Raw genomic sequence first — 19,084 nt, 5'->3', positions numbered from 1 at the left:
AAAACATTATTTATTGCAACATAAAACAACTGGGTAGAACATTTTTTTTTGGCATTCCAACAATATTTTTTGGGGGAAACTTGCCGCAAATTATGGATTCATAGCAAGGGGCATGTAGCTGGCTTGATATGGAGCATACAGAGGAATCGAATATTTCGGATATTCTGCTGTAAGAGGAATATTATCAGTGGAAATCAATGAATTCTTTGATATTCTAAATATTCTGAATATTTATGAGTTTTCTGCGTTCTATTTAAACAAAATAATAAATTAATTTCTCTTTAATTTCTTTAATTAAAAAAAAAATATGAAAATTCGGTTGATAGTACCTGTCAGTTTCAAAAATTGCAATAGATTCTGTTACTTTTCAAGACTTAAAAATAACTTAAGATTTTATAAAATGAGGACATTTTTGTAATACTTGTGCGAGAATAATTCTTTAGATATTGGGGTAGATTCTGATAAAAATCTTTTCTCTTCTTACAATTCGTTAGTCATAAAATTGTTGGTATTCCGGGAAAAATCATATAGGATTTTATACATTTTTTTTTCTACCTTTAATCGTATTTTTGAAGGAAAATTACTTTTCCAGGCCTCTTCAGAGATCTTTCTGACTTTTTTCTTGAACAACAAATTTTTTGTTTTCTTTTCTAGAACGATTTAAAAAAAGCAACTTTTCAGTTGTTAGAAAAGAAAAGAAAAGATTTTATCAGAATCCACCCTATTCTCTTAAATATTCTCTTCATTGATTTCAGATAAATTAGAATTACGAATATTCTTTTTTTATTCGATTTACTTAATAAATATTCAAAATATCTTTTAATTATTTATTATAAAATATTCGCGTAATTTTTAAAATCTCTCAAAGAAAATTTAGGCGAATATTTTCCCCGAATACCGAATACAAATCACATGAATTTCTCCAGCTGTATGCCCCTTGTGTTTTTGGCAAAAAATTCACATTGAAGCTAGAGCAAATAATACACAATTAAGCTACGATTTCTCTAGCTAGAGTGGCTTTTAATTTTTTTCTTCTTAGGCAACTTAAAGTATCTGGAAGTCCATGTGTTTAAATTCTTGGAAGATTTTCATTGTGTGTGTGTAAAATTGGTAGTATAAAAGCATTTATCAAAATACTCTCTGGGCAAAAAACACGTGAAACCTTTTTTCGGCTCTTTTTTTTGGTGAAAAATGACGCTTCATCTCATTATAAAATTCCATTGAGAACTCTACACGTTCTACACAAAAAGAAACATTGTTTTCCAGCATGAATTTTCCACGTTCTCATCGATGATTTAATGTGTTTGCTCCATTCTCGTGGCGGACGCACCGCAACTTCAACAGTATTGTTCACTTTCGAGAGCAAGAGATGGAAATGAGTAAATAAAAAAAAATGTTATATTCATAGCTGAGCAATTTTGATGAATTTATGCCTTATTTACAATTTTATTTTACTTTTTTTAGAGAAAAGAGAAGCATAATAATTGCATTTTATCATTTCTCTCTTTGCAACGTTTTTTTTGCCACTCTGTGAATCACAATCATTCGCAACATTTTTTCTGATATGGAGTAATTTTTTCTTCTTCATAATTTATTTCTAATATAAATCATTGTTTTTTAATGTAAATGGGAAGAAAAGGATTTAAATTGAAGAAAGAAATTGAAATTATTTTATCTAACGCTAGCGCCCTCGACTTTTCGCTTTTCTTCGGAGTTTATTTACACAAAAATTTAAATGAATTTTAATTAGTTTGATAATATCTTCAATTTATAGTTTTTTTTATTATTATATTATGTATATATTGCTACTACACTTTATATCTCTTTTACATTATACAACAAGGTGTCCCGGAAGAGGTGTCTCAAAGGATTATATTTTTTTTTCGTTTGATGATTTTCAATTTAAATTGTTTTACTGATATTTTTACAAAATTTTTACTACGAAAAATTTAAAACTTTCAATGGAAGAAAATCGACTAAAAACAATAATAAATAATGTAGAATAACCAAGAAAATAAAAATACCTTCTGCAATTATTCGTAGAGTCTAGTGGGGCAATGATTAACGTTGTAGATTGACAAGCAAACTTTCTCGGGTTCAATTCCAGTATCAGCAATTTTTTTCTAATCATTTATTGGCTTGAAATAATAGATTGTATTAGATTTTGGTAAAAATAAAGTATTATTTGTTTTTAATAAATCTTTCATAAAAATTAGTGCTTAATTTCGTCATTTTTAATACGACTAACACCTATTTTTTTTTTAAACTATTTTAAGCTCTTGACTCGATTTTGAAAAAAAATGTTGCATTTTAGTAAAATACTGATTGCTAAAACATTTAAAATTTATCAATTTTACAAACTAAAAGAAATCCAAACCGAATTATAAAAGAATTATAAAGTTAATTGATTTTTTTTGGAAAGTTTGAAAATTTTACTTTATTAAACTAACGAAAAGAAAGCAAAATTTGTGACGTGCTTACAAAGTTTTTAATTTAGTTTAGTCCTCTCTAAATGCATTAATGAGTATATTCTGTTAGAATAGAATCAACTGATATAGCTAGATTAAAAGGTTGAAAGAGAAAGAAAAAATAAAAACATAATTTTTCTCACAATTTCTTTCATTTCAATTAATATTGTATTTCGTAGATTTAAGCCACTTTTATCAGGTAAAATATCGTATGAATTTAAAGAAAATGGACTGATCATTTCCTTTTAGTTTTAATATGACGAAGGGTAGAAAAATCTACGAAAAGTAGGTTGATTCAAATAAGACACAATTCTCTCTTTTCACAAAAAAGAAAAAATAAAAAACAACAAAATGACGATAAAAAATTATCAAAATCGATCCATTAAAGTTAATTCACCCTACTAATAATTTTAAATTGAAATCATGTAAAATTTCTATTCAGGAAACATTTTATTCTTCAAGATTTAGAGCCCAAAAATTGTTTTCTTATCTCATAATTTTTGATTAAAAACTTCTTAGGTTTTTTATTAAAAATAAAACTTTATTTTCCAAACATTGAATGGAGAAAAATCTCGACCCTTCACATCAATCAATGAAGAGAAAGAAAACTATTCATTCAATGCATAAAAAATGCAATGTAAGGTACAATGGGGGCGTGGCTTATGTAATTTTTAGGAAAATCTTGAGTTTTCTAATCAAACTCAAAAGGAAAATTTAAAATCTTTCATTTCTCCTCATCCACAATGTCTTTAATTTTCACAAAGAAAATAATTTCTGTGTCTTCACAATAAAGTGAATAAACTCCTTTTATTGGGACACCTAGTGCGGGACACCTTGTATCAATAATCGCTTTTATCTGTTCTTTTTTTCCCTATATTTGGCTTTTCCTTCACATTCTCTTTACAATTTCCATTCCTTCGCTTCTTCCTCGTATACAGAGGAGGCAGGCAGGCTAAAAGTGGGGGCTGTTGTTCTGTATATACGAGGGCTTCCTCCATCGAGATAATACTCAACTTCATTCTTTTTTTTTTTTAGCTTCTCCAATCGCAATGTCTTTTATTTCTCTTTCATTTTTTCCCTTTTTAACCCAGCTTAGAGCTTCTGGTGTTGAATTTCAACGTTAAAATGCTCACAGTGGGATAGCAAATGGATTTAATTTGTGTAGTATACCTCTTACTCAAAAATTCTCCTTCCCTCGTGATGCCCCCACAATGCTCTTCTAAAGTAAAAAATCTCTTATAGAAAAGAAAGAAGAAAATGTGTTTTTATATGCAATAGCTTATTTTCTAAATGTATAGAGACTTTGTTGTTGTTGTTTTGTAAAGAGACATTCCTAAATTAGCAACACTTGGATTTTTTCTTTCCATGCGGTTTTTGCTTCAATTTAACCGTGTCATTGGCAATTTGCGCATTCTGTGCATTCTGACTGAGTTTGTGCTTGAGAACCTTCTCCGTGATGGCAAGGAACATTTCCTCGACATTCACATTGTCTTTGGCTGAGGTCTCAAACAGCTGAATGCCCATCTGCCGGGCAAATCTCTGTGCATCCTCAGTCTCCACCAGCTTCCTTTCCGGGAAGTCATTTTTATTCCCAACTAAAAAGCAAATTTTTCTTACAGGAAATTCCTTTTTTTTGGGGATTTATTTGTGAAGAACTTACCCAAAACTTTGTTCACAACATCACAGTTTTGCTCAATCTCCTGCAGCCATCGCTTTACATTGGCAAATGAGTCCCCATTCGTGACATCGTACACTATTATTACCCCATGCGTCCCTCTGTAGTACCTACACACCCCGAGAAATTCAACAAATTCCATTATTCCTTCCTTCCTTCCTGAATTTTTCCCCCCAAAATCATTCCCCTTTCTCTCAACTCACGTGCTTGTGATCGTTCGGAATCTCTCCTGACCAGCAGTATCCCAAATTTGTAGCTTCACCCTCTGCCCATTGATCACCACTGTGCGAATTTTGAAATCCACACCGATTGTGGTGATGTAGCTACCGGAGAAGGTGTTGTCGGAAAATCTGATGAGGAGCGACGATTTACCCACGCCTGCAACAGTTCATTGTTACTCTATCTCTTCACTCTTTTAGCTCAATTACCATCCCCTCCTGCACACACATCAAACCATCTGCACAGAAATTCCCTAAATAACTCCCCCAATTGTAATTTCCCAAATTATATTCCCACAAAAAGAAATTCCATCAGGCATCAACAACCCACAAAATGCGGGCTGATTTTTCTCTTTTTTTTTTCAAACAAATCCTCCCGCAGACTTACTGGCAAATTAACCCAACCACCCGTGATAGAGAACCCACATTGAGGATGACATAATATGCTATGCGCCTCTCCTTATCAGTTGCTATCGTGTCAAGGTAAGACTCACCTCACAATAGCAATAAATTATGAGAAAATTTGACGATTGTTTGCCAAGAGTTCAAGGCTTCGTTTTTATTATTATCTCTTCATTTAACTCTGTGAATCTCACAAGAGAGCCTCATTTTATTGTGTGAAGAAAAGCAAATTCATTGAGAAGAAGCTAAATTAATTGGTAACATCATCTTTATGTTTGCTTTACGTTGCCAAAAGCGCGCTAAAAGCACGTAAAAATAAACAGAGTTTCGTACATACAAAAGATAGATTAAAGATAAAGATTATTTTCAACTTTTCTTTAATTATTTTATGCTTTAAAAGATACAAAAATTTCAATTTTGTCACAACATTGATTACATTTTTCGGCTTCTTTTAGACGGCTAATCAGAAAGGTTGTTTGGGTGTCTAAACACCCTATAAAAATTCAAGCAGTTCAAATTTTTCCTCAGAGGCCATTCAAAATTATTTGTTAACAAGAACATTGCAAGAAAACATGTCAAATTGTGGAATAAACGTCAAAAGTTTGAAAAAAAAACGTAAAACGTTAGAAAATAGTTGTCAGAAGTTATAAAAAGTGAAATCAAACGTTAGAAAAAATCTTCATGAATTAGAAAAGAAAATGTAAAAGAATAGAAAAATGTAAAATGTTTATAAAAAAGAACTCAAATGTCAAAAAACTACGTAAAACATTATAAAAATACGTCAAATGTTAGAATAAACTTAAAAACTTTGAAAAAGAAGAATGAAAACGTTAAAAATAGTTACCAGAAGTTATAGGTCTTCATGAGTCAGAAAAGAGAATGTCAAAGATTAGAAAAATGTCAAATATTCATTAGAAAGAATTCAAATGTCAAAAACATACGTAAAACATTATAACTGAAACGTCAAATGTTAGAAAATAATTATCAGTAATTAGAAAAGAGAATGTCAAACATTAACCCTTTAACGTCCAACGTGAAACATAAAAACATTGAAACATGCGCTCTTTTATCGCGATTTTTATTTTATGAATTTTTATAGAGGACTTTTCTCAGTCAGAACGTCTTCTTTAACCCCTTATGCGTGAATTTGATGCATTTGTAACATGGAAAAACAATTACATTAATGAATAATTGAAAAAATAAAATGTTTCACGTTTGGGTCAGCGTATGACCCAAAAAACCTTAAAGGGTTAAAATATAATTATCAGAAGCAAGAGAACGTCAAATATTCAAAAGAAATAGCCAAAATGTCAAATGTAAGAAACTAACGTCAAAAACTAGAAGAAACGTCAAACGTTAAAGTGAAACGTCAAAAATTATCCCAAATTCTTTCAAAACAAATGTGAAACATTTAACACTTGGAGGACCCAACATATGGCACAACGCGGAGGATCAAATTGGTAATAACTACCAGCTGATAAAATATGCTCAATAATTAATTATTAATCAGTTTATTGAACGAGGATCGAAAGTTTCACTAATTCTCAATTTCCTTCAAGCATTCCTACATCGAATTACTAAATATTTAATTTAGAAAATCGTCACTGAAAAAAAAATTGCGTAAAATCGATGCAAAATTGCCAATTAAAACGACTTTTTTAGCTAAAATTTTGCAAAAATTTATTATTGCGCCTAAATCATCACAAACTTTGATTCTTCAAGTAACTTTTTAGTCACTTCTGGCAATAAAATTAGTCCACATTAATTTATTTTCACAGAGGAAAAGTGAACAAGGGTACTTTATTTGGGAAATATGGGGAAACATAACCTCAAAACCATGGCTAAAATGTATGGGATTTTGACTGGTAGCTATTACCAATTTGATCCTCCGCGTTGGATTCTGACTTTGACCTCAATTACCTTCCAAAGAAAAGACTTTTCTCGAGATTTTCTTTCTGCTATCTTAAAGTTATTAAAATTCCCTACACATAGATGCTAAATTCATCGAGATAAGTCCAATAGATAATATTCTGTGACGATTTTAAGGTTCCAATTGGTAGCAAGTACCAGTAAAGTCCTCCGAGTGTTAAATTAACTTAAAGAATTGTCAAAAACAGCTAATTTGAATGAAACAGCCATTAAGGACTAATTATTCTCAATCTCTATAAAACTCGGCTTCTAAATTATTCCTTAAAATAATTTTTTTTTACTTTTATTATTTATTTAAACTTTTAAATATCTTCTTTTCTAACAAAACCCCCTTGAATACATTTCTGGCTACACCACTTCCATACAGAAGCGATTAACTTCTTTCAGTCAAATAAATTCCCTGTTAATCTTTATCTTTTATCTAGAACTCTTTAAATTATCAACTCTGTTTGATCTTCTTTTGGGAAATATGCCTTCAACTCCCAGAAAAATGATAAGAAAATTTTTCTATGAATTTTCTTAATGTAAAATCATTCTTCGAATGCAAAAAGACAAATATTTCTCATAAAATATTCCAATCTAGAAAGGAAGTTGAGCCCTTAGACAGATGATACGGAACCCCTGAACCCTCATCCAGCGCACCGACTATACGAATTCGACACAAATCAACGATACGACCGCGCGGGACCCTCAATTTGTCCTCCTCCAGCCAATCAATGGGAGATTCTTTCATTCTCTTCCATCCTCTGTTTACGTTCTTTGTGCCGCGCGCGAGAATGAGAGTGAAATCTCCACGAGCGAGTCATGAGGTCTCTTGCTGAATGAATCATCGCATTGACCAAGAGAAACTCCTTTCTGTTGCGCTTCTTGACTGAGATGGAACGAAGCAATGAAAGAAAAAAAATGCTGCACGCACACATTGGAAGCTGCCTGGAGGAGAGGAAGGTTTTCTGGGAAATGCTGGTGCGCGATATCATGAGATTCCGGTCATGATTTATGCTCTTACGCGAATCAATGCTGGGTGCAAGTGAGTCACTGTATGGATGGGAGGAACGCCTCCGTTCTCTGGACACTGAGAGCCTTTCCGGAGAGCTCTTTTGAGTGGGAAACGCAATCCACGGTAGGTGGAAAATCCCCGGGAAAGTTTCTTTGATATTAAAGGGGGGAAAAGCCAGAGAGTTGGGTGATCTTGGAGGTCGATCTCGGTGTGGAAATCCGTGTGTGATTAGCACAAGCGGACGCAATGTTTGCTCGTGGCATTGTTGGGTGCACAATTGGTGCTGATTGGTATGGTTTGTGAGTCGTTTGGTGAATGACGCCAAATGAGGTAGCCACGGAAATGGTGTTAGGAGTTGTGAGAATAATCTCCAGGGTCGTGTAGTTGCTAAAGCGCCCCACATTTGTACAAAACAACAGCCCAATATGGAAACCCTTTCCGGACGAGACTTTCTCAAACTTTAATTTATTCGGGAGAATTTGGGGGGTTTTTTCCCGCATTTCGGGATGAGGGAATTTCTGTGCTTAACCTCTGGGTGGGACCCTTAGAAGGCACTTGAACTCACCGCTATCGCCAATAATGAGAAGCTTGAACAGATGATCGTAGTCTCTGGCCATTGTCTCACACTCCCCGTCTCGCGCTCAATGAGGGGCTGGGAAGACACACTAAAAGCACATGAAGCGGGACTTTTCCGCAGATTCCTGCAACACCAGTCCCTTGAGCACTTGCCACACCACACACCTGAACACAATTCACGCCCCCCGTCACAGGATATTCATGGAAAAAGGAAGAAAAAACACAAGGAAAAACACGAAATGGAGCTGCTTCGTTCTCGAACTACATGAAACATTGTAGAGAAACGTCAAGTGCTATGCAACATTGCGTGTTTCATGTTTGAAGCAGACTGTGAATTTGAAACATGTTTCTACCTTTTTCATGTTATTGCTGCTTTTGTATTTTTTTTATAATATTCTAACATTATTTTTATTACAAAAAAATACATGAAAAATAAGGAGATAAAATCTGTTTATTTTTTCCAATTTTTCATCCCCTTTATGCAATTCCAAGAAATAAAAATTAAATTCTCAGCCGCCCGCCGTGTCCGCCGCCTAATTCTCGAGGAATAATGTTTCACTTGCGTTTCATCGGTTGTCAGTGCTGCCGCTTTTTTTCTTCCAAAACATTGAATTTTCGGGATTTTCAGTGAATTTCCTCAAAACAGGACTCCAAGGAGGATTCTCTGCCACCGGAAATATCAGCCAACCCTCCGAGAGTAAGTCACTTCCCAAGAATTCCCTGAAAATCAATGAAAATACCCCCAAGATTGATTTTTGACTTTCTGCTTCCTTTTTCAGTGGAGTACGACTTGAAGACTTCCGGAGGGATTATGCAGGTAAACGCCAAAGGAGTACCGAAAGGGAGTCTTCCTGGATGTTAATGGAATACTTTGTTGTCCTTTGCAGGCCATTCAGGAGCTGATAAAGCCACCAGATGAAGATGGAACGAAGACGAATAAAAAGACTCAACATCCGTACTACAAGCGTCCTGGCAGGGGGCACAATCATGATTCCTGCGATGCATGCCACGAAGGTGGGAAGCTTATTTGCTGCGACAAATGCCCATCGAGCTTCCATCTTGGTTGCCAGTAAGTTTCCTGCAGGATTTTCTCATCAAATAACCTGAAAGAAAGCTAAAATTGTGAATTTTCTTCTTGACAGTGATCCTCCACTTCAGGAGGAGGACATTCCCGTTGGGCAGTGGCTTTGTCACACATGCCGCATGACTCAGAGACCAGGTTCGTCGAAGAGTGATCCTGATCGTGGGAGCAAAGGTGAGAGTGCAGCTGAAACATCCCGACCATCATCCCCGGGTGATGTGGAACGCACAGAGCCAAAGGAGGCGCCTCAGATTAAGAGAATCTGCAAGAGGAGCACTTCCCGGACGTCAGTGTCGAGTGATTCAAGTGCCAAGGAGCGTGTGCAGCAGCAGAAACTCCCGGAATTGCCGGCAAAGAAACTCACACCAATGGAGGAATTAGTTCGGGCTGCGAGTATCCTCAATCCGCGACAATTTGAGCTTCCGCGTGAAATGGAGATGCACCATCAATTCCCAGGGGATGATAAGTACGAACCCTCGCAGAAGAATGGGAATGGGAAGAAGATTCAGCGTCGCACGAAGCCTCATGAGCTCGATGCAAATGGATTGGTTCCACTGCCCGCGAGGACGTGCTTCACGTGCCGGAAGTCATGCAAGAGAGCCCCCCTCGTGGCGTGCGACTTCTGCCCACTTTTCTTCCACATGGACTGCCTGGATCCACCGCTGGCGGCTCTCCCGACAGGCGTGTGGATGTGCCCAAATCACGTGGAGCACTTTGTTGACTGGAAGCTGGCGCACAGTGACTCCCACACTGAACGCGTCAAGTTGTGGTCAAAATTCGAAGGTCCTGTGGATCAGGAAACCATCAAAGCGCAATTCCTGCGTCGTGCGTACAGCCGCAACCCACCGTTTCGGGTTAAATTGAAGCCCAAGCCGCGAATGGTGGCTGAAATCCCCGAGATGATTGTTCATCACTACAGGAATCCACCGCAGCTCCTCCCATCCCTGCGGAGCGTTATGCGGTACGAATCAGTGCGGAAGAGGATCAAAGAGGAGCCTCATGATGAGGAGGAAGTGACGAAAATCTTTACAATTGACGACGATCTCGAGGCTCTCTCCAAGGCAATTGAGGTGAGTCTGCACAAAGCTATTTGGTGGTGGGGAGGTTAAAAAGTTTCTGGCCTTTTGGCATTTGATGGAATTTTAATGAATGGGATAGATTCTGTAAAAAATCTTTTATTTTCTCTTAAGTAAAAAGTTGTTAAAAGATTTTGACAGTTAATATCTTAAAATTGTTAATTTTTCGTAGAATCAAAGTATTTAAAAGTTTTTCTATTCCAAAATATTCTTTCGAAATTTGTTGATTTTTAGAAAAAAAATTTTTAACGTTTTTTTTTTTAATCAAACTGTCAAAATCTTATATTGGGCCTTATTCAGCGACCAAGAAACCCTTGAAATTCGCTTGAAATCTTGAAATTTCAGTACAAAATTCAAAGATTTCAAGGGTTTCTTGGTCGCTGAATTAGGCCCATTGGGCCGTATTCTGCGACCAACAAAACCTTGAAAGCGTTTAAATTGCAGAAGAAATTCTTTAAATTTCACAACAATTTCTTGAAATTTCAGAAGAAGAAATTCTTGAATCAGAACATTCTTGAAGTTTTCAAACAAATTCTTGAAGTTTCAAAAAAAATTCTTGAAATTTCAGAAGAAGGAATTCTTGAAGTTTTAGAACAAATTCTTGAAGTTTCAAAAAAAATTCTTGAAATTTCAGAAGAAGGAATTCTTGAAGTTTTAGAACAAATTCTTGAAGTTTCAAAAAAAATTCTTGAAAATTCAGAAGAAGGAATTCTTGAAACAGAACATTCTTGAAATTTTAGAACAAATTCTTGAAGTTTCAAAAAAATTCTTGAAATTTCAGAAGGAATTCTTGAAGTTTTCGAACAAATTCTTGAAGTTTCAAAAAAAATTCTTGAAATTTCAGAAGAAGGAATTCTTGAAGTTTTAAAACAAATTCTTGAAGTTTAAAAAAAAATTCTTGAAATTTCAGAAGAAGGAATTCTTGAAGTTTTAGAACAAATTCTTGAAGTTTAAAAAAAAATTCTTGAAATTTCAGAAGAAGGAATTCTTGAAGTTTTAGAACAAATTCTTGAAGCTTCAAAACAAATTCTTGAAATTTCAGAAGAAGGAATTCTTGAAACATAAGATTCTTGAAGTTTTAGAACAAATTCTTGAAATTTCAGAACAAATTCTTGAAATTTCAGAAGAAATTCTTGAAGTTTTAGAACAAATTCTTGAAATTTCAGAAGAAGAAATTTTTTAAATTTCAAAGATTTCTTGATCACAGAATAAGATCCAATTAGTCCTACAAAATAGCAAAAGTCTTACAATTGACGAATAATAAGAAAGTAAAAGAGGACATTTTTAACAGTATCGAGGTCAACGTTTTATTTATTATCAGTTAATTTTTGGGATTTCCAGTGTAATAATCTTTTTTTTTTCATACAATTGTTGTATTTGTTTGAGATTTCGATAATTCTTCTTCTTTTATTTCATTCATTACATAATTTTTTGCATAATCATAAAGAATTCCGAATATGCTTTTATTTTTAAAGGCAGAAATTTCATCTTTTAATTCTTTTATTTCCTTTTGTAAATTTTCAATAATTTCCGTTTGCAATTTTTCATGTTCTTTGAAATTTTCTTTCATTGATATTATGTCATTTTCATGCGAATTTATAATTTCTTTATCTTCTATTTGTAAATTTGATAAATTTGATGCATTTTCCTGAATTAATTTTAAATCATTTTCTAATGATTTTATTTTCTTTTTATCTTCTGTTTGAGAACTTTCAATTTTTCGGATATTTTCTCTTAATTCATTTCTAAGAGAGCTAATTCTCTCATCGTCATTTGTTTGAGATTTTTGAAATATTTTAACATCTTCAGTTAATGAACTTAATTGATTTTTAATGAAATTTATTTTTTCTTTATCTTCTGTTTGAGACCTTTTAATTTCTGAAGTGTTTTCTTTAAGTGCTTCTAAGTCAATTTCTAGAGAATTAATTTTCTTTTGATTTTTTTCTTGAGATTCTTCAAACTTTCGGGCATTTTCATTTAATTTCTTTTCGAGTGAATTAATGTTCTTTCGATCCTTTTCCTGAGATTTTGTCAAATTTTTAGAAATTTCATTTAATGATTTTATATCTTTTCTATTTGAATCTATTTTATCTTTCATTTCTTTTTGGGACTTTGTAAGTCTTTCAATTGTTTCATTGAGATGAGAAAAATTATCTTTTATTTTGTCTTTTTCATTAAATAGAAAGAATATTTCACTGAAAAGTAGAGAAAATTTATTATTAGTTGAGAGATCTTTCATTTTCGTACATTGAATTTCCTTTGATTCTTCAATTCTAACACTTTCTCCTTTTAAATTATTTAAGATTCTGCGGAGGTTTGAACATTCAAATTTGTTATTAAATATTTCAATTTCCTCTAAATTAGGCATGAAGGATTTCGGATCATTGTAAAGAGCAACGATTCTGTTGTTATTTAATTTAATTCTTTGTAATTTTCGGAAATTTATCATTGAATTTTCGAGAAAAACTTCCAAATTATTATCTGAAAGATCGAGAATTTTAATTTTATTTTCCGGATGAAAACTTTCTTGATTAATTTCTGAAATTTCATTACTTTTCAAAGAAACTTCCTCCAAGTTCTTCATGTTGGAGAAACAAGAACCTATATCGCTGATTTTATTGTTATCTAAGAATATTTTCTCTAATTGAACACACTGACAGATTTCTTGAAGATTATTCCCCAAGAGATTATTTTTTAAATTAATCTCTCGTAGCATTGTGAAGGAATTTTTTAAAGAGATCTCTATTATTTTATTATCATGAGCCCACAAAATTTGACATTTTTTTCCTATTTGAAGATTTTCCAACTTATTTTCCGAAACATTTAAACTACGAACCTCAATTGTAGTCAAGTTCAAAGATTCTAATTCATTCTTAGCTAAATCAAATGAAAAGTTCTTTGACAATAAACTAACAGACGAATGTAATTTCTTTAACGATCCGTGATCCAAAAGGAATTTTTCTAAACCAAAAATTGTTTTAAAAAGACTTAAATTTAATTCTTCAAAGGAATTGTAGCTGAGATCCAATTCAGTCAAATGTAAGCCTTCTAAAGCTTTTTCTTTTATTCTTAATTCACGATTTAGGGATATTTCGAGCTTTCGGAGATTTTTCAATGAAGCAAAAGCTTCGTCTTCTACAATAAATATATTGTTGTCCCACAAACTTATTTCACTTAATTCTGGGAAATTCTGGAAGGTATTTTTGGTAACATAATCAATTTTACTGAATTTAATTGAAATTATTTTAATATTCTGATGGGAGAGTTTATCAATGTGCCCTATTTCTGAATACTCAACACTCAATTTCTGCAGCAATGGGAGGTTGGCAAGAAGGTTTTGTGAAAGATGTTCTGTCGTTGCATTCAAAATTTTCAGATGAGAGATTTTTCCTCCATCTAATTTGTGATCTTCACGTCCTGCATTAGTATTTGAAGCAAAATTCACAAAGCAAAAATTACTCAACATCACATCTTTGCCCCCTCTGGCGCTTTGAATTTTATATTGGAATCCAGTTTCTGCATCAAACTCATGTGTATCACACAAAATGTCTTCTCCCAAGATTTTCACAGTGAGAATGAGAAGAATTAAAGTCCTTTTGAAGAAGAGAAATGAAAATGCGTTGATTAAAAACTTAATTTCAGGGAAAAAATTGAAAAATCACCTCAAGAGAATCATTTTTGTAACAATTTCACTTTTTAACGTTCACCAACAGACTGAGTTAAATTTTTAATGTTGCTTCACTGAAAATTGGCGAGAAACTGAATGTTCTCTGTGTAAGGAAGCAAAGGAGAAATTATCTGTGCAAACACCAATAAAAAATATTTTCTACTTGAGTAAAAAAAAATAAAAGATTAAGCGTCAATATCAAGCCTCCAAAGGTTTAATAATTTCGCCGTTGATATGCTCAGGGATAGTTGGGGTCAGTTATGGTGTAAAGAAGAAAAAGAAAAGTCAATCATAACTCGTCCAGTTATAAGAGTTGGTGTCCCACAACGTGTAGAAGTTTGTTTATGCGTTGTAATGCTATTTGTGAGCAGAATTAGTAGACAAATTTGATTTTTTTGTAAAATTCGACAATTTTATGGATAAAAATGGTCATATCTCTGGTTCTATAAGACCTACAGAAATTTATTGACCAGTTTTGGAAAGGTCTTGAAATAAACTATAATCTGACATATATTTCGATACATTTCAAGGTGACCTCTAGAACACAAAATGGCGGCTATTTGTTTTACTGAAACAGTTTTTGGCATTTTTTGCCCTAAAAGAATGGTTTTACAGGGTTCTAATGTTCTAGAAAGTTGTAGGGAATTGCAAAACAAGCCGTTCAAGAGATATGGCTATTAGAACTTTTCAAATTCAAGAATTTTTTAAATGGCTATATCTTCTAAACGGCGACATAGATTTTCTTCATTTTTGGACTGGTGCAAGATTATTAGTCCTGCTACAACAGATCAAAATTTAAAAGATTTGCCTAATGGAGATTCGGAGATATTGCCCCTTAAAGTTAGGCAATTTTTGTTTTTGATTTTAGCGCCTCTTACGGATGTTTTTGGAACTTGGAATGTTCTAGACAGTTGTAGGGCTTCGCAATACCTTTCATTTGATACCAAGATGGTCAAAATCGGTTAAGCCGTTCTCGAGTTATATTGAAAAAACACTTTTTGCTTTAGGCCGCCATATTTGCTAAGCGGCTTGACCGATTTTCAAGTATGAATTGTCGATGAAAACGTCTCACTGAGCTCTACAACATACTAAAATTTCAGATCTCTAGCTGTAAGGGAAGTGGTTGATGGTAGTCCAAAATGGCGGACGGCGGCCATCTTGGATTTTGAAAATGCGAAAAAATTAAATTTTACACCCACATTTCTATAGAAAACTTTAAACCGGAAGTCTCTCTCATATACCATTCTCGAGTTATAAGACAAAGTATGGACCACCGGCAGGCCGGCCGGATCAAAAATTTTCCACCACCATTTTCGTAATGTGGGATGTCTAAAACGTGCTCATACCAAGTTTGAGTCCGATCTGAGGTGGTCGGTTTTTCCGATGATTACAATACTTGGTGTTGGCCACGAAGTGGAACACCAACTAATACATGAATCATGAATGGTTTTGATAAGACTTTTCCCAGTTTTGTACATATTGAAAAAAACCACAGTTTGCGTAAGCTTGGTCAATGGTCATCTTACCAATCCAAAAAGAATAGCCAAAAATTCGTTTTTGCAGGCGGATGAAAAGCAATCAGAGACTGTGGAAGATGTTGAGATAAAGGAGGAGGTTGAGGAGGATTCCAAGGAGGGCGTTAAGGAGGAAAAAAGTCAAGATCCCGAGAAGATTGAGAAGGAATTGAGTCACTTGGATAGTAATCTCATCAAAATGCTCGCCTATCAGCGCCTGCAGCAGATCATGAGTGAGAATCCTGATCTAATTGGACGTGTGCACTACAGGAATGTCGCCAAATCCATCCGGGAGGTGTCCCGGACGAACCCCTTGAAGGGAAAACCCCTCCCCAGTGAACTCCTCTCATCGAGCGACATTGCACGCATTGCCAGCCTCTTTGAGTCACCTTTCAGGGAGGATAAGTCGAAGATTTATGAGATGATCTACGGGCATTCGGCACCAGAAGAGAATCTCGTGGCACCAGGACGTTGGAGGGATCCTCTGGCGCAGGAGAAGATCCGCGCGAGGGCAGTTCTCACGCCTGTTGGGGATATTCTGTACGGTATGAAGTGGAGCTCTAGCTATTCTCTCTCCGGGGGCATTTTTATGCGATACAGGAAACTTACTATTGGCTCCGGAGCAGGATGTGATGTTCTCTTGGAGAATTTTGGGCACTGCCGGCAGACATCGCAGAAGCACGCTGTGATCTTCTTTGATGATGCCACGCAGCAATTTGAATTGCTCAACTACTCGGAATTCGGGACGGAAGTTAATGGGCAATTCTACTCGTTGGACTTTACGGAGCATCCCCTCAGTACGGAAGAGCAGGCGGCAAAGAGACGAAGATCCCCAGAGCTTCCACTCGAAGAGACAACAAAAAAGAAGACAAAGCGTCGGAAGAAGCCCAAGAAGGAGCCCGAAAGGGAAACGGAGAGCAATGTAAATGATGAGGATATTGAGAATCTGGTCAGGTGTGTCATTGACAGGAAGCGTGGCATCAAGAGGCATCATCTCAGAGTGGATGAAAGTGCAAAGTAAGTCTCTCAAATTTTCTTTTTCTTTGTGGGAGTGGGTAAAGCAATTTAATTTCTCTCAGAATGGCAGCTCCTGAACAATATCCCTGCAACTGCACGAGTCGTGTTCCCCTCAAAGCTGGCTGGGAGGGTTCTGCAATCCTCAAGCACGGCTACCTCCTACGCTTTGGCTGTCTGGCCTTTGTCTTTTCCATCATTGATGCCGATGGAGAGATGGATGAGGATTAGGGAGGATGTTTCAGAGTGTGTGTCGCTACAACATGTTCGATTTTAGATAAATTTTAGCAGTCTTTCGTCTTCTGTGGAATATCCTTGGAACATCCATGGATCTGTAGACATTTCAGGGGATATTTCAACGGAAGATGAAGGGAAATATGTACAAGTTGTCCCCTCTTCTTAATTTTTTCAATAAATATAACTCTTTATGTGAAATTTTCCGAGTTTTCCTTTTCATTTTTTATGAATTGTATGGGAGATGAAAGTAAGAAATTTTTCTGTCTGCAAATATTCGTTTTTATTTTCAGTAATTCATCGCAAATCATTCTCATACCAAATGAAAGCTCTCCTGCTTGATTACTTTGAATTCTTGAACATACATAGATAGGTAAGTATATGTAATATAAAAGCAGTGGAGTAAGTTATAAAAAGGTCAATAGTTTATATTTAAAATATTTCATATGACACACATTATCAGCATATTCTTGGTTTTTCTAGTAAAAAGTCATTTACATTTTTGTAATTCTGTTCAAGTATAGGTATTGTTCACGTGTGAGCGTGAAGAATAATTAAATTATTTAGTGAAAAATATCAAAATCAAAAACATTTTCGAAATTATCTTTAATCTATTTTTATTCAACTTTGGGGTGCCATAAAATTTGTAAACAATGCCCCCACCATTCAATTTAATGTCAAAATTAAGGCTAGGGAATGATTTTCTGTAAATTCTTTTTCACTCTTCCTCGTCCTTTGCTCCAGTGAAGTCAATTGTGGAGCTTTTCTGTTTAAATTCTTTATTAAATTGTTCGTGCAAAGTAAAAGTGCTTTTTAATTGCCGTGAAAGGCGGAATATTGCTGCGTGAGTGTGGACAACGCCAAGTTCCAGCCCCCCAGAGGACAGGGAAAGATACCCGGCCCGCAAGATCCCGTCAAATTTTTGATCCTTGCGCGCCGGACGTAAGTTAATAATTTCCCCATCGTATCTTTCAAGGTTTGAGGATACAGGTATACATACTTATTTTTACGTATAAGTTTATAATATTAGATGAGATTTAACCTCTATCTCTCAGTTGTTTTTTTTTTCATAAAATCTTGTATTTTAGCGATAAATTTTTGATTCATTTTTCATATTTTTTATGTGGAAGTTCAGCTCATATTCATTTTGCAACTTTAAATATATCTAATTCAAGTTAATAGTAGTATTTTCAATGTCATTATTAAATGAATTTTGCTTATTATTTTGCACTAAATTATTTAGAAAAATAAAAAGTGATTCAAATAAGGTAGTATTTTCGTTAGGAGAAATATAACTTTCAATTGAGTTTATTTTTTTCTGTAATTTTGCATTAATTTCTGCTTGCGAATTTATATATTTTACAATAGTGTTGTTTATTAAATTCACATCGTTTACAAGTGAATTTATTTTCTCATTAACTTGTCCAAGAGCATTTTCAATTCTCATGCGATTTTCTGTCTCTAATTCAGTTTCATGTGAATTAGAATTTTTTTTCCTTTCAAGTTCTTCTTGCTCTTGTAATTTCTTCCAGACTTCATAAATCTCCGACTTGGTTATTTTGTTGTTTAATATTTCAATATCCTTCAAACTTGGTATAAAGATTTTCGGATTAAAGTGCATTGCAGAAATTTTATTATTATTTAATTTGATATACTGCAATTTTGGAAAGACTGGCATTGAATTTTCTACAAAAATTTTCAATTGATTGTCCGAAAGAACGAGAAATTTTAAATTATTGTTTGAGTGGAAACTGTTTTTGTGTATTTTAGAAATTTCATTTCCCTTCAAAGAGAGTTTTTCCAATCTTGCATTTTGGAGAAACAATAACCTATATCGGTAATTTTGTTCCCATCAAGCCATAATATTTCTAAATTAACACACTGACAGATTTCTTCAAGATTATTCCCTAAGAGATTGTTGGTTAAATTGAGATCTTTTAATGTTGAGAAGGAATTTTTCAATGATATCTCGTTTATTTTATTATTATCAGCATGTAAATCTTGACAATTTTTACCGATTATGAGATTTTCAAGTTTATTTTCGGATACATTCAATGAACGGACTTCAATGGCAGTCAAGTCTAAAAATTCTAATCGGTTTTCTCTTAGGTCAAGTGAAAAATTCGTTGACAAAAAATCAACTGATGTATGTAGTTTCTTTAATTTGCCATTATTTAAAAGAAGTTTCTTTAAACCATAAACTGTGCTCAATAAACTTAAATTGAATTCCTCA

At 34.1% G+C, this 19,084-nt stretch overlaps 3 protein-coding genes across 3 annotated transcripts in view; 1 reads left to right on the top strand and 2 right to left on the bottom strand.

Moving 5' to 3' along the window:
* Window positions 1-19,084, bottom strand: part of LOC129787507 (C2 domain-containing protein 5) — a 970,947-nt gene that overhangs the window by 631,531 nt on the left and 320,332 nt on the right. The window lies entirely within an intron of this gene.
* LOC129787901 (ras-related protein Rab-35) lies at window positions 3,151-8,541 on the bottom strand. Its single transcript, XM_055823741.1, has 4 exons — window positions 8,255-8,541; window positions 4,347-4,521; window positions 4,129-4,253; window positions 3,151-4,063 (listed from the first exon to the last, which is right to left on the bottom strand). Exons 1-4 carry the CDS (start codon window positions 8,304-8,306, stop codon window positions 3,807-3,809), a joined length of 609 nt encoding a protein of 202 aa, XP_055679716.1. The 5' UTR covers window positions 8,307-8,541; the 3' UTR covers window positions 3,151-3,806.
* LOC129787530 (PHD finger protein 12) lies at window positions 8,811-17,052 on the top strand. Its single transcript, XM_055823229.1, has 6 exons — window positions 8,811-8,962; window positions 9,045-9,082; window positions 9,153-9,334; window positions 9,408-10,416; window positions 15,653-16,620; window positions 16,683-17,052. Coding segments are annotated over exons 1-6 (2,364 nt in total). The 5' UTR covers window positions 8,811-8,961; the 3' UTR covers window positions 16,849-17,052.

This window comes from Lutzomyia longipalpis, chromosome 1 (genome assembly GCF_024334085.1).
Source record: "Lutzomyia longipalpis isolate SR_M1_2022 chromosome 1, ASM2433408v1".
NCBI lineage: Eukaryota > Metazoa > Arthropoda > Insecta > Diptera > Psychodidae > Lutzomyia > Lutzomyia longipalpis.
Note: the sequence above shows the minus strand (reverse complement) of the source record. Positions and strands in the feature narration are given on the sequence as shown.